Source organism: Hermetia illucens, chromosome 3, assembly GCF_905115235.1.
Source record: "Hermetia illucens chromosome 3, iHerIll2.2.curated.20191125, whole genome shotgun sequence".
Lineage (NCBI taxonomy): Eukaryota > Metazoa > Arthropoda > Insecta > Diptera > Stratiomyidae > Hermetia > Hermetia illucens.
In genome coordinates this window covers 82,782,768-82,797,399 of record NC_051851.1, presented here as the reverse complement: position 1 = coordinate 82,797,399, position 14,632 = coordinate 82,782,768, and the positions used below count along the sequence as shown (strand labels likewise).

The window sequence follows — 14,632 nt, the reverse complement described above, 5'->3', positions numbered from 1 at the left end:
GGAGGCCAGAACAACGCCCATACATATATACAACGAGTTGTTGAATTGACCGACGATTATACGTTAGCAGTATATTTAGTAAATCAGTCAATTCAAAGAGCACCATGATGGTATCATTTACAAAAAGGAGGAGGAAAGAGGAGGAAAATAACCCTCCAACTTTCTCAAGAAGTGTCAAAAAGTCATTTTATATTAGGAGCTTCTTTGAAACATGGAATATATAGGAGGAACTTTGCCTCGACATGAATTAAGTATCAGATGGTAATGTTGATATACGTTACATCATTATATTTATTAGGACCATGTTTGCCTACTCATCCGCAGTGTTTTCGGTTAAGATGAGACAAAGGATTTCCACTGCTAGCTGGCATCACTACAAAGAACTGTATGTCTGGGTATTACTGACGCTATGACCACGGTATCTATTGCAGTTCTGGATGGACGAACATGAGTGGCACAGAGTATTAGAAGTGATATTGAGACTTCTTGTGATGCCTTTGGATTCTCCGATCCCCATACATTTATTTGATAGATGATATAAAGTTATCCTCACATGTTTTTTACCTTACTGGGACGAAACAGAAGAATGTTTGGCGTTCCTTTCGAATAAAAATAAGGAGAGGACTTATTCCCGAAGACAATATACATACAATGGTCTTCTTGGTTGAGTTGAATGCCACCCTAAGAGCGGCAACTTGTGTGATGGATGAGCGGTTTCACAATCTATAGCGATAGTCAAGCTATCCTGAAGGGGTTGATCACACCAAAAATCGTTCAGAAAGATTAAATGCGATTTATTGCAGCATAGAAAGAAATGAAGTCTCAGGTGCCTTAGCAGTTCGTTTTCCCCTTCCCCGAAACGAAATCTCCAAATCGGAGCGTTAGTTAGTTAGTTAATTTAGTTTAGTGGGGGGAACAGCTGCTTAAAGCATTCAGCCCTTTCTTAAGCGCATTGAATTATCCTCGGAGATAGCCTGTTCATCGATCTCTTGCTTACGGCGTTCGCAGACTGTCGTGAATCTAAGAACATTCTCCAGAGACAGAATGCGCAGACTCTTCGTTGAAGAAAGCCTTACAAAGGTATCTTCGTCTGAGGGTCTGAGGAGGCCATCTGATGTTGTTTCTAGTGCTTCCACGTTAACTTGTAATCGACATGCTCCTGAATAGTTGACTGTTTGTACCAGCTGGATTTCTGTCCCTGCTAAGGTGGGTAGCGTGTAGCGCTGATTAACAGCGGATCGATTCCATGCTGTCTTGCCGTGTTACAAATCGCCGCGAATGAGGCATAACTGAATGCGCCTTTGATGTTCATGAATTCGCCTAAGGCGTATTCAAGTTAAATGCCAACTTCACTCGTTCCAGCGAAACTACTTTACATGGCAGAGTCCAATCTTCCGGTTGAAGGCTGCCTGTATCTGTCGGCCTGGAGATGAAATATTGGAGGGGAGGGGGGAAGTGCATTTCAAGCACTGGAATTTATAGGGAGAGGGTCCCGTACATGCAATGTCATGTGGGGAATCAAATGAAACGTCTCGTTTAATACTTTTCAAAACTGGCGTCAGTGACATTTAATTCACATGGGCAGAGGTTGGAAAAGGGCAATTTCTTTCACGGTCGACATAATCTTTGTTACTGGACGCTAGGAAAACATCATCTGCATAAAGCAGTGTTTAGGGCGCTGGACGTAGGATGTCCCGTGTGACGGTGCCCATAACAAGAATAAAGAGGAGTGGTGAGAGGGCGCTACCGTGATGAACACCAACAGAGACACGAAACGGTTTTGATACATCCGCCACAATTTTTACTTTTCGGATCGTAATAGAGCAGTTGGACCCAGCGCATGAATTCTTCTGGCCCTAAGTCTTGTAGTGGAGCATATCAGATGAGTTCGTGTGGCACACGGTCAAACGCTCTAGATCTAGAAATGCACACATCATGTGTGGCGTTAGTAGCTCCGCAGTTCTTGACAAATCCGGCTAAATTCACGGTTATTTCAACGATTTTGCGAATACGGTTGTCAAGGATGGGTTTAAAAATCTTCACGGTATAGGAAAGTAACCGGATTCGACAGTAATTTGAACATTCTGCTGAACTACCTTTCTTTTTTTCATATTAGAACTGTGGTACTTTCTTGCCAGTCAGATGGTATCTACCTTACTGAAAAACCGATTGAAGAATTCACTGAGCCGCAGCCCTGGGACCCGCTCTTCGTTTTCTGGAGCGCAGTTGCGATGTCGTCAGGTCTTGTGGCTTTCCCCGATTTCATTTGTTTTATTGCTTCCTCGACTTCAATTATACTGACGGGTAGAATTACTTCCGTCGGCAATGCTTGTGGAAGTGGAGGATGAATAAATTCTTCAGTTGAAATCTGCTTGAAATATTCTCGCCATCTATCCGTCGCGACTGTCGGTAAGGAAAGTATCATTAACGTGTCATTAACGCACCAGAAGTTTCCATATCCCATGTGCGTTCGTGTCGGATTTTGGCAAGTCGATGTAAACCTCTCTTGCCATTCCGAGTATCCGTTTTATTGTAAAGATCTTTGTAATGGACGGTTCGAGTGGCAGCGATAGCTTTCTTTGCTTCCTGGTTGGCATAAATTTGCAGTCATAAATTTGCCAATTGGCGAGCGTCTTATCGTCCATCCTAGGATCATGGTATTTTGTAGTAATACAAGCTATAATAGAGCATGACTCTACCAAGTTTGGTGGAAATCGCACTATTCTTAACATAATTATAATAGGTCAAAGTTGCCGCTTCATTGCAAATTCTAAGACTTTGAATATCAGTAGCACCCAAAGGTGGATAAGCTGACATAATATGTGCGTATATATTATGGGCTAGGGGGCGGGGATATGTTTTTATAAAAGAAATACAGAAAAGTTTTCACACTTGAAGCGTCCAGCTTCCCGTTTCCCGACTTGTTATTGTTCTCATTTGACCAGTGCGATTTGATGTTGTCGCTTTTTTGTTTTTTTTTTTGGTGCTGATGTTGCCACCGTGTACTTCATGTTACTTCCATGAAAGTGAAAAACAAAAGTTAAGGATGCGATAGAGCACCTTGATTGCAACGTTTCTACAAAATGGCTACAATTTTGTTTTTTGTAAACTAAAATAACAAAGAAAATTGCATTTAAATGTACAATACTGGTTTAAAATCGTATTATATGAAATGAAAAGTTTCTATTGGGTTATTTTTGGTTGCATACAGGTATCTCCTCTTAACGTAGCGTACATCATGAGCCCTCACTTCCACAAACAGCAACATTAGCAAAAATTGTGGGTTTCATTTGATACCCCACACTACATAAAACACTGAACACTTTTGTTTGCAACTTCTTTCTTTTTCTTAAATTGTATCAACTGATCTCAAATTAACTGATAACACTTAAAAAACTAAAGTATTATCCAGTTCTGTGGCACCCGTTAAAAGTAGCTCAACAAATATTTATTGCCCGTCAGTCATACTGCACAGCATGTTTGAACCTTTTTTAAGGTTTTGTGCAAAACAAGACCTTATTAAAATCGATTCACTGTCTGTCTGTTGGCCACACTCGCTGCCAATGAAATGAAATGAAATATGAAATCACACGCATACAGTGAGCGACACAAACTTACGTGAATATGAAGCCCCTTTCCCACATAGTCAACGGAGGATTACGTTATGAAATTGCTTCACGCATTAGCGCAACCTGGATGAAGTGGCGTTCCACAGCTGATGTTCTTTGTGATCGACATATCAACGAACGTCTCAAATTTATAATTTACCGCAATATCATCCTGTTATAATCTATGGTTCTGAGTGATATATCTGAGATATCTCCTCAAATAAACCTACTACTAGTATATTGGTCTCAGGGGTCGTTAGCGACTTTTAACGGGTCGCTTACGATACGAGGTGTGACGCCCCCGAGGTGCCCGAGTAAGTAGTTCTGCCCCCTAGCTGGCAGCATACCTGCGTCCTAGGTAGTAGCCTCGAGAAAGCTTCTCGGTGAAGAGCGAACCGCGAATGACCGCTACACGCCGGGACACACTGGGAGTCTTCCGAGCCGTCGACAACTCTCTGTCGGCGTCGACGGGGTGATGTGAGCGTAGCTCTGCCAAGGTGGTAGTTGCGATGTGTATCAGGAGCCAGCCCCTTCGAGACCCTGGTCGGGAAGTGTGCATTGAACCGGTGTTAGTAGACCGCGTTGCCCCGAGCGAGCGTTGATCCGTCCGTGAATTCCGGGATCAGCTAAGCGTAGGTCAGGCCTCAGGGAACTGGGGTAGGGGCTGTGTCCCCGAGGGTATACCCGTTCTTGACTATTGCGGCCCGCTCCCTTGCACACGATGCGCTGGTTACTTTTTCATGGAGAATATTCAGAAACTTATAAAAAAAAACGACGAAACAACAGACAAGGATGAAGAGCTGAGTGCGTTTGGGCGGAGCACAAAAATGCGTCGTTCACCGCAGCGATCAATGAAAGAGGCAACAAGAGCTGACATACCCGATGAGACACCGGGGTGCCCAAATAAAGAGGAAGCCTCATCAAGTGGCGCGACTGACCGTGCGGAGATGGCAACTCCATTACCTTGCAGTGCCCCTGTTCTGGAAGTAAGCTCAGTCAGAATCGCTAGTCCTGAGCAGATGGATTTCGACACAAATCGAGTGGAAGTGCATTCGACCGTCCTCTCTAGAGCCGAAGAGGAAAGGCTCATCAGAAAGTGCGCAGCAGTGGTGAAACGTATGCGGTCGGCAACGTTCCTTGAGAGGAACATCAGCAAAGGCGCCAAAAAGGGCTGATGGAACTGGAGGAACTACTGGACCGCATTTTTTTTTATAGACGAACGTGGAGAGCAGCGGAAGACGATTGTAGAGCGGAAACAGTCGCACTCCCCGCTGAGAATGCTGCTTGCGTCAAACGGACTGCAGATAGCCCTCTGGAAAGTGAACTGGGGAAAAAGCGGAAAGAGGACGACGTGCCTGAAGGAGACTTTATCGGTTATGGGTTTATGGGCCTTGGAGACTACCAAGGCCCAAAAAAAGAAGGCGAAAAAGGAGAAAAAGAAACAAGGGACTCCGTCGCCAGAGACACGTCTGTCCAAAAACAAGGAGGCTGCCAACCAAAAGCCTGTAGCGGAAAAAACGAGGAAACGAAGAAGGACTAGACCGTCGGCTCTGCTCATTGAGCCAACGGAAGGCAAGACATTTGCGGAAGTCCTTAGTGAAATCCGCTACAGGATGAAACCCGAGGAGAGCGGAGCAGAGGTGTCTTCGATATGGAAAACGAGGAGTGGTGGAGTTCTCGTCGAACGCCCAAAGACGACCAGCAAGAGCACGTTCTGCGAAGCGGTCAAGGGGCTATTGGGAGAGAAGGCTCTTGTTTCCAGCCTAGAACCCACGTGCTCTCTAGAAATACGGGATCTTGACTGCCTCACAGAAAAGGCCGAAGTAGAGGAGGCGCTAAAGCGTGAATGTCCAGAGGTAACCAATGCCCGGGTAGATATTACCTCTGTAAATGCTCGAGGCCAAAACCTCGCCGTGGTGGAAGTCTCCGAGCAATATGCGAGGAAACTCCTTAACAGCGGGAGAATCAAAATCGGATGGGTAGTATGCAGGGTACGAATGCGGAAAGTCCCCACCAAGTGCTACAGGTGTCTGGACTATGGACACACGTTAGCAGCTTGCAAGGATCCGGACAGGAGGACAGCATGCCGGAGATGCGGCCAAGTGGGTCATCAAGCGAAGACTTGCAAGGAAAGCGAGAGTTGTGTTCTCTGCAGGGATCGTGGCGCGTCTAGCGGAAGCGTCGCACATACTGCGGGCTCGGGACGGTGTCCGATCTTCAGGGTGGAATTGGAGAGGGCTAGGGTGCGAACGCCATGATCCGCATTTTGCAAATTAACATGCACCGGAGTGCAACCGCTCACGTGTTGCTAGCACAGTTCGCTGCGGAAGTGAATGCTGATCTAGTGCTGATTAGCGAGCAATACCGAAACAAGGACCCATCCTCATGGTATCTCAACTTTTCGGGCACCGCTGCCATCTGGATTCGGGACGACGTTCGACTTCGTGTTCTGGCCGAAAGCCGGGGGGACGGATTTGTCTGGATCCGGTGTTTAGGGATAACGTTTTTTAGCGTTTACCTGACGCCAAATGAGTCGATTCCGGACTTTCGGCGCCGGCTTGATGCTCTGGAGGACGCCGTTTCGAGCACGGAGGGACGAATCCTGGTTGGCGGTGATTTTAATGCCAGGGCTCTTGAATGGGGCATGTCTCAATCAAACTCCAGAGGGAAACGGATTCTGGAAATGCGGCGAGAACCGGGCTCGTAGTTTTAAACACCGGATCCATGCCAACGTTTCCGCGCCCAGGTTGTGAAGCAAGCATTCCTGACATCACTTTTGCGTCGGAATCTCTGGCATCATCAGTGGACGGGTGGCGAGTCCTAAAAGACTTTTCGGCAAGTGATCATCAGTACATTGCGTTCGAAGTGTTTGACGCTACTTGCCGGCGAGCACCAACACGACGTTCCCCCTGCGTGTGGAATGTCGCGAGGGTGAACATCGGAAAGTTCGTCGAAGCTCTTGGAGCAGGTAGGGCCGCGCTGGGGGGCACTTCGGGGGGTGGTTTTGTCGCAGCTGACACCGTCGTAAATTCAGTGATGAATCTGATAACGACGGCGTGTGAGGCTTCCATGCCCCGGAGAGGCTCCAGGCGCGACAAGCCTTCTATGTACTGGTGGACGGTAGAAATTGCCGACCTACGGAAGGAGTGTCATAAGCTCCGCCATTTGGCACAACGTTTGTACGCCAACGAGGAGGCATGTGCCATAAAGGCATAATATAGATCAGCAAAAAGGAGACTCCGCAGCGCTATAAATAAAAGCAAAGCTCGCGGCTGGCAAAATCTTGTTAATGAGGTGAATGATGACCCATGGGGACTTGGCTATAAGCTTGTCACTCGGAAAATCGGGGCTCTGCGGAAGCCCTGCATATTGAGCACCGACCAGATGGACCGCATTGTGCGGGCATTGTTCCCCAGACACCCTGTACGGGTTGATGTAAATAGCGCGGAAAGCGTCGTGGATTGCCCCCTTTTCACAATGGGAGAACTCGAAGAAGCGGTTCTCACTATGAAAAACAGGAAGGCGCCAGGTCCTGATGGCATCCCAGCGGAAGTTTACAAACTGGTGTTCCGCCAACGGCCAGAATTGCTGCTGGAAGTGTTCAACGCGTGCTTGAAGGAGGGCATTTTTTCTTGTCGCTGGAAAGTGGCCAGACTCGCGTTGATCAGTAAGGGTAAAGGAGACCCGGAGCTCCCGTCTGCATACCGACCGCTGTGTATGCTTGACACGGCCGGAAAAGTGCTCGAGAAGCTTATCAGGGGTAGACTCGCTGAAGCGATCCGTGCTGCCGGGGACTTATCCCCAAGGCAGTTCGGGTTTAGAACAGGGAAATCTACAGTGGATACTGTTATGGAGGCCGTAGATGCGTTTAATCGAACCGGCGCACACAGCCGCCGATCTCGACGGATAGTGCTCCTCATAACGCTTGATGTCAGAAATGCCTTCAATTCTGTAAGATGGACAGATATGCTAGGCACACTAGAGAACTCCTTTCACGTGCCAAGCTATCTCTTGCGGATATTGAGGGATTATCTGAAAGACCGCTCCCTGCTCTATGAGACGCTAGAGGGCCAGAGGAGGATGTAAATCACGTCGGGAGTAGCGCAGGGATCCATCCTAGGGCCGGACCTCTGGAACGCTTAATACGATAGTCTGCTGAGACTCGATATGCCCAAAGAGTCGCGCCTGGTCGATTATGCAAACGACGTTGCGGCACTTGTTGCCGGACGCACTGTTGAACAGGCAGACTTGGCATATTGATGCGACGGGTAAGCGGATAGATGACTGCTCACGGTTTCAACCTTGCGCTGGAAAAAACCGAAGTAGTCATCCTGACCAAAAGGAGAATGCCGACCTTGCGCCCCATATCGATCGGCGAGTTGACTATAGAGTCCAAACCAACGATTAAATGCCTTGGTTTAATGCTCGACTCGAAGATGAGCTTCTTCGAGCAAATCAAAGCAGCCGCGGACAGGGCTGCAGCAGGAGTCGCGGCCTTGAGTCGGCTGATGGCGAATGTCGGCAGCCCTATATCAACTAGGAGACGTCTTCTCATGGGAGCAACGCAGTCCGTCCTGCTCTATGGTGCGGAGGTATGGGCTGATGCCCTTGACAAGGAGGTGCATCGTGTGCATCAAGTGCAGAGGCGGGGAGCTTTGCGAGTGGCGTCTGCTTATCGCACCGTCTCCGAACCGGCTGTGATGGTGATTGCGGGAATGATCCCCGTTGCCCTCCTTGCCAAGGAGCGCAAAGCTATCTATCGCCGTAAGGGCGAAAACTTAAGAGAGGTGGTTGCCCGTGAAGAACGTCAACGCACCCTTAGCGAGTGGCAACTTTCTTGGCAAAATGAGCCAAGGGGCAAGTGGACTGCGCGGCTGATGGACAAATTAGACCCATGGTTGAACAGAAAGCACGGTGAGATTGATTACTTCCTTACCCAACTTCTAAGTGGGCGTGGAGGTTTTCAGTCTTACCTGCACAGGGTTGGGAAGGTGCGATCCCCTGATTGTGTGTTCTGCAATAGAGTGGCGGATGATGCTGAACACACCATTTTCTCTTGTGAGAGGTGGGACGGCCTCCGCCAGCAGTTTTATGCAGACACAGGGGAGCTCTCCCCAGACAACACGGTCAGAGAGATGCTGAAGAGCGCTGGCAGCTGGAATCGTATTGCGCATTATGTTCGGGCTCTTCTCACTACGAAGAAGATTGAACTCGACCGGCAGAGGGATCGGACGGTAAGGGGTTCCCTGAATTAACAACAACTCCCTTCCTCCCCTCCCCTCCCGTTGGTGAAAGGAATTCCCTGACTCGAAGGCTCCCAAAGCCGGGAGAGCGGGAGGGCTAGCCCGAAGTAATGTGTCAAACGGTTCCAGGCTAGTTCTCTGATGACAAGGAGGTGTTTAGTTGGTAGTCCGCCAGCGTGCTGTTGCGGGAGTCCAACACTCTGTGCGCATTCACCTACCCTACTCCCAAAAAAAAAAAAAAATAGTATATTACCAACTTTTCAACTTTTTGAAATTGAGTAAAAGGCCCCCTTAAGTTCATCCTGGTACGAAATTTTGCAACAGTAAAGAGGACGTATCATGCAGAATACCGCCCAGTTTCGTGGAAATCCAGCCATTAGTATCAAAGCTTTAGCAATTCAAACTTATCATCTTCCCGCATCCTAAGCCATGCCAATAAGATAACGTCATAATTAACGAGAATAATTGACATTCGAGTGAAATATTTAAATTTCATTTATGAGAAATTTGCGTCTTCCTAGCCCATTTTTAAGGTTTTGTGTAAAACATGTTTTTATAAAAGGAATATCTGTTGTAGGTTATCTTCTTCACATTTGCCAGTAATTCCTAGTATAGAGCGCATGCAGTTACCTATAATCCATAGAGTAATTTGCAAAGCAAATTATTTGTGTATTTTTATTTGTTGAAAGATGGTATGTAATTGAATTTTAAATCATTAGACAAGTGCGACTTCCACGTGCTCAAAGTTCCTTGCATAATAATAATAACTGCTGAAGCAATAATCCATATTGGATCAGGGCTTTGAAATGTGTTAGAGCACTTCATTCAAGACCTTAACGATGCACTACAGTACACTGTAGGTGGTGAATCGGCTGGTATCTGACGTCAAATCATGATACAAACCCCACTGCCACTAGGGAGACAGGTAGCTTTGCACTGAAGGAGGGGGTATGTCCCTCCCGAAATATATATACAATGAAAACCAAACATTGTAGTTTGGGGAAAACAACTCCTTGTCTATTAAATTTAAGATTTAACTACTTCGTAATGGGGATTTGATGCCTGTTGTTGGGAGTTTACTTTTACAAATAAACTTCAAAACTGCTTTGAGTGCATGATCATTACATAGGGAAATACTAAACCTTACATAGCTGCAGCATCCAGCTTCCGGTTTGCGAATTGTTTTATAGTTCACTGCATAAACTCAGTTTTCCTGTCTATGGAATTTCCTTTAAAATATGAAATGTGTGGTGCATATGCCATCTAATTCCGATAGCGATATTATTCGTTAATTAAAAGAAACTTTTTTCTGTACTGTATATTCTGTACTAGATAATGGTGACAATGGGGAATAAACGTAGACGCTGCACTAATTATTTTTCATGGGACCAATTGCTCTGAGATGGCTAATAATCATTACAATTAGCGTGGGGTCAAGTACGGCCGTTAACGACATATGGTGGTTCCCCTATAGTTATAACAAATAGCTTCATTTTGATCTACTTACCCCCAAAATGCGCCTCTGCCATGAGCACTTCTAACGTCAACGTCAAACGCATCGAGCAATCAATTCAAACATGGCGTCCAGTCAAAACAAAGTCAGTGATGAGTTGGTCCGAGTTGAGTGATGTTTTTGCAATTTACTAAGTGGAAGTCAAGTCAATGAGCCGCAATGGACGCTCAAAAGTACACTTTGACATCACTACGGCAAGAAATCGTCGACAACAACTTGCACGTGAAGGCGATAATCCAGGTAAGCTGACGACGACCAGAATAGTTGGATCCACTGAAACTTTGCGAGTGACAGACGATTCACGGCCGACTCGTAGTGACAGCCGCTGACGTCCTTAATTTCGTCAAGGGCTCAGTGAAGAGTTTTTGCTCAGTTTTCAAATCGCTAAAGGGCTTGGCATTTCGAACTTGCGGCCTGCGTCAGCTGATCGAAGATGTTTTGATTATTTCTTGCTGTTATTTTTCTTCCTTTTGGGAAGATTCATGGAGGAGCGTCAAATATCCTGAGATTTCCGTATGTAAATAACCTTGTCCTTTAAGAGGCTGCTAAGTGTGAGCCTATTTTGCTTATATATCATGTTCAGAGTGAATTGGTTGATGTCACTCAATGTACAGAGAGGAACCAAGACAATTTTAACCAAAATTTAATCTCAATGTTCATTAATTCCACCCTCACTACTGTGCGTGGATAAATTGCAGATTTACTTTAAAATGCACATATGTAGGAAGGCTCGATTAAATATTAAGCTTTTTCCCGTAAAAATCAAAACTTGTAGTGAAAAATTTCGGAAATTTAACAAATAAATTTTTTATGCGCCCCGACTTACCAAAAAATACTAAAAATACTTTCTTTATTGCAGGACATTTTATCCTTCCGTGGCTCCCTTTCTGAACTCGAAACTTTAAATGAAGCCGGTCGCAGTAAACTGGCCGCGCTTCGCAAATGCATCGAACGACTTGACGACTGGGCTCGGGACGATGGCGATCCGGAACTGGCGAAGGAAGTCGACTCGCATCGACAGCAATTCTCGAAAACGTTGCAAGCATTCCGTAAAGCGAACGTCTCCACAATGTTGGAAATCGAGAAGGCTGATCGTGAGGAGCTGTTCGCAATGACCGGCGAAGGAGAGGTTCGGCAACGCGGGGCCGCGCGATACAACAAAATGAATTTGGTCGCTCAACAGGACAACGTAACTGAAAAAATGCTTTCCATTTCACGCCATTTGTCGGAAACGACTCAGAAAAGTGCAGCAACGCTCGAAACACTTGTCTATTCGTCACAAAGTGTCGAGGGCACTCGCGATGAACTCCTCAACACGGCGGGCACGATCACGCAATCGGGAAAGTTGCTGAAAAAGTATGGACGTCGCGAGTGCACGGACAAGATTTTGTTGTTTTTCGCGTTTATATTCTTCTTGGCCTGTGTCTTCTACATCGTCCAGAAGAGGCTGTTCTAATAGAGTTGGGAACGTTAGCTGTGAGCACATCATTTCGATTAACTTCGCATTAAGGTACGCACTAAACACTGTCGAATGAAAATATTTTAAATAAAAGAAGTAAATTGAACACTTGCTACAAATTCCTGTTAAATGATATTAGAAGATTCGTCGCACGATCTAGGATTGTGTGCAAAAGACTACTTTAATTATGTAAATATGTTACTGTCCTACGGATTTTATTATTATTAAAAAATGCTGATTAGATGAAATGCTCTTTTGGTTTTACTCGAAATATCGCCGTCATTTTAATAATTTTAATGACAAAGGGAGTGGCACCGCCTTCTAGAATAACTATTGTGCTCTTTAATAGTTTAGGTGTACCTATTAGCTCGTTGATCAAGCATATAGCTAACAGGAATTAACTTCAAGGTGGATTGTTGTCGAGGCTTCAGGGCTTTCCTTTCGTCGACCTTCTTCCTCCTTGTCTAGACATATATCCAAGTTATTTCATGTTGGTTAATCATACACTCGTGTAGAGTTACATCACTCTGCTATCTCTCATAAGACGGTTGGAGGTTTTTAGACAACCCAGGTCTTGAGCCTTTTACTGTAAAATCCAAGTTTTTTGTTCAACAATAATCCCCGTACATGTGTCTTGATTAAGCGCTAATGCTGTAAGTTTGGAAGTCAAAGGGTGAAACGTGGATTGGTACACACATAAAATCTAAGAAACGCCCCCTGAACCAACACCAACAGTTCTGCTATCAAACCCTATCTCCACCATTAAATCGTGACCGCTACGACGGAGAAGAATGAAGGCGAGCCTCCCGCGCCTAAAGACGGGACAAATTGTATCAACTGATCCTTCGGGGTGGTTGGTTGGATAGAGCTGACAACCCTACACGGAAAACAGTTTGTTACGAAGCCACAATTGGACAACACAACAACGAAAACGGAATAACGATTTGCACATTTTCTCATGTTCAGAGAAGGAGCTGCCCAGCAGCTAGCCGATACCCTGTCCCAATATAGACTCGATGTAACAGCGTTGCAGAAGATGCGTTGGACAATGACCGGTTTCCTGAAGAAGAGCCACTACACCATGACCATCCAATAAATCATTCGTTCGGAGTAGGTTTCTCAGTCAGTCAAAAAATGAAACCTGCTGTTATCAGCTTTGAAAATATAAGCGAACGGCTATGCACACTGCGCTTCATTCTTGGGGATTTTAACAGCCAAGTAGGAACGGAGCCCGTATTCAGGTGATACGTCGGCTCCCATAGCTTACATCAAAATGCCAATGAACACGGACTGCGGATTATTCAATTAGCAGTGCCACATGAAATAGTTGTTGGAAGTATCTGGTTTGCGCGGAAAATGGCCCACAAACAAACTTGGGCCTCTCCAGACGGGACCACTTTCAACCAAATTGACCACATGCTGATCGAACGCCGCCACCACTCAGTCTTGATGAATATCAGAACATATAGGGGAGCCAATATAGACTTGGATCGCTATCTCGTTGGCATGGTGCTCCGAGCTCGAATAGTAACGCCACCTAGAACCCCCTCTGACAATCAGGTGGGAGTTAACACTGAAGTCATTCACAGGACCTATAAGGGGAAATGGATACCGCAATAAACGCAGTCAATATGTTTTCATAGACTTTAAGGCCGCATATGATAGCATAGCCAGGATAAAACTATACACGCCGTGAGACAATTAGGTATCTCGACCAAATTGATAAAACTGACTAGGCTGACCCTGACCAATGTGCAAGGCCAGGTAAAAGCAGTAGGATGACCCCCGAGATCATTCAACGTCAACAATGTGTCATCATGTGTCCTCTTTAACCTGGCCCTGGCAAAAGTGGTCCGTGATGCTGAGGTAAATGCGGGCACGAGCCTATTTAAGTTCACCCAACTACCGGCCTATGCTGACGATATCGACATCATGAAAAGAACGACCCGTGTCATACAAACTACTTTCATGCAGATTGAACAGGCGACGGGAGATCTCTCGATGAAAGCAAGACGAAATATATGGTGGCAAGGTCAGTACCAAAAACCAACCAACCAACAGCATCAAATGGCACTGGTCAAACGACAATAATAAAGATAGGAGACTACAACTTTGAGACCGTTGACAATTTCTCCTATCTAGGGTCGAAAATCACAACCGATGACAGCTACGATGATGAAATCCGCGCACAGCTGTCGGCAGTCAACAGAGCCTATTTCAGCTTATAAAAACTGTCTCGCTCGAAACGTCACGCGATAGAGTCAAAGCTCTTACTGCACAAGACAATGATTTTGCCAGTCCTCATGTATTCCTCGGAGACTTGGGTTTTTAGCTAGAAATATTGCGAACTCTTGGTCGTGTGCAAGAGACAAAATCTCCGACTCATCTACGGTCAGACTACGTTAACGCTGTACTGATCTCATTCAGGACCTCATCACGTGTTCCTCGAGGAGATTATGAAGGGTGGCTGTCCTTCTTTTTGTGCACGTGTAGGGTGAACACATCATTAATTGGTTGAGGGAGTTGATAATGGGTGGTGAGAGGGGGATATAGTGGGGATGTGTGATGTTGGTCTCACGTCTGGAGATACCTATCACGAGCTTGAGTCACTAGCATATCCAAGGCAAGAATCTGTGTATGGATTGGGGAGTGTGGTTTTTAAGGAGACGGCGAAATAGGTTTATGGGTGATATCCAGGATCATTCAGATAGCTGGAAGATCACAGACATACCATGTTGAGAATAGGTGCCCAATGCAATGGGCACCATGGAGACAAAGACAAATGTCGAATATGTAACATGTTATGCAA

The 14,632-nt window shown here is 45.9% G+C and overlaps 2 protein-coding genes across 2 annotated transcripts in view; one reads left to right on the top strand and one right to left on the bottom strand.

The window, feature by feature from the left end:
• Positions 1-10,492, bottom strand: part of LOC119650852 (N-acetyl-D-glucosamine kinase) — a 49,741-nt gene extending 39,249 nt beyond the window's left edge. Inside the window, exon 1 of the mRNA XM_038054002.1 lies at positions 10,359-10,492. The gene's annotated coding sequence lies outside the window, so the exon portion shown is untranslated. The remainder of the gene's footprint in view (positions 1-10,358) is intronic.
• On the top strand, positions 10,465-12,071 carry LOC119650853 (vesicle transport protein SEC20). Its single transcript, XM_038054003.1, has 2 exons — positions 10,465-10,604; positions 11,224-12,071. The coding sequence occupies exons 1-2, from the start codon at positions 10,524-10,526 to the stop codon at positions 11,818-11,820; spliced, it is 678 nt and encodes a 225-aa protein (XP_037909931.1). The 5' UTR covers positions 10,465-10,523; the 3' UTR covers positions 11,821-12,071.
• The last annotated feature ends 2,561 nt before the right edge of the window (positions 12,072-14,632 follow it).

Bases quoted from the DNA above. Each gene is read 5' to 3' on its own strand.
- LOC119650853 (XM_038054003.1), top strand. From the start codon at position 10,524: ATGGACGCTCAAAAGTACACTTTGACATCACTACGGCAAGAAATCGTC. The intron at 10,605-11,223 runs GTAAGCTGACGA...TCTTTATTGCAG, and splicing joins ACGTGAAGGCGATAATCCAG to GACATTTTATCCTTCCGTGG.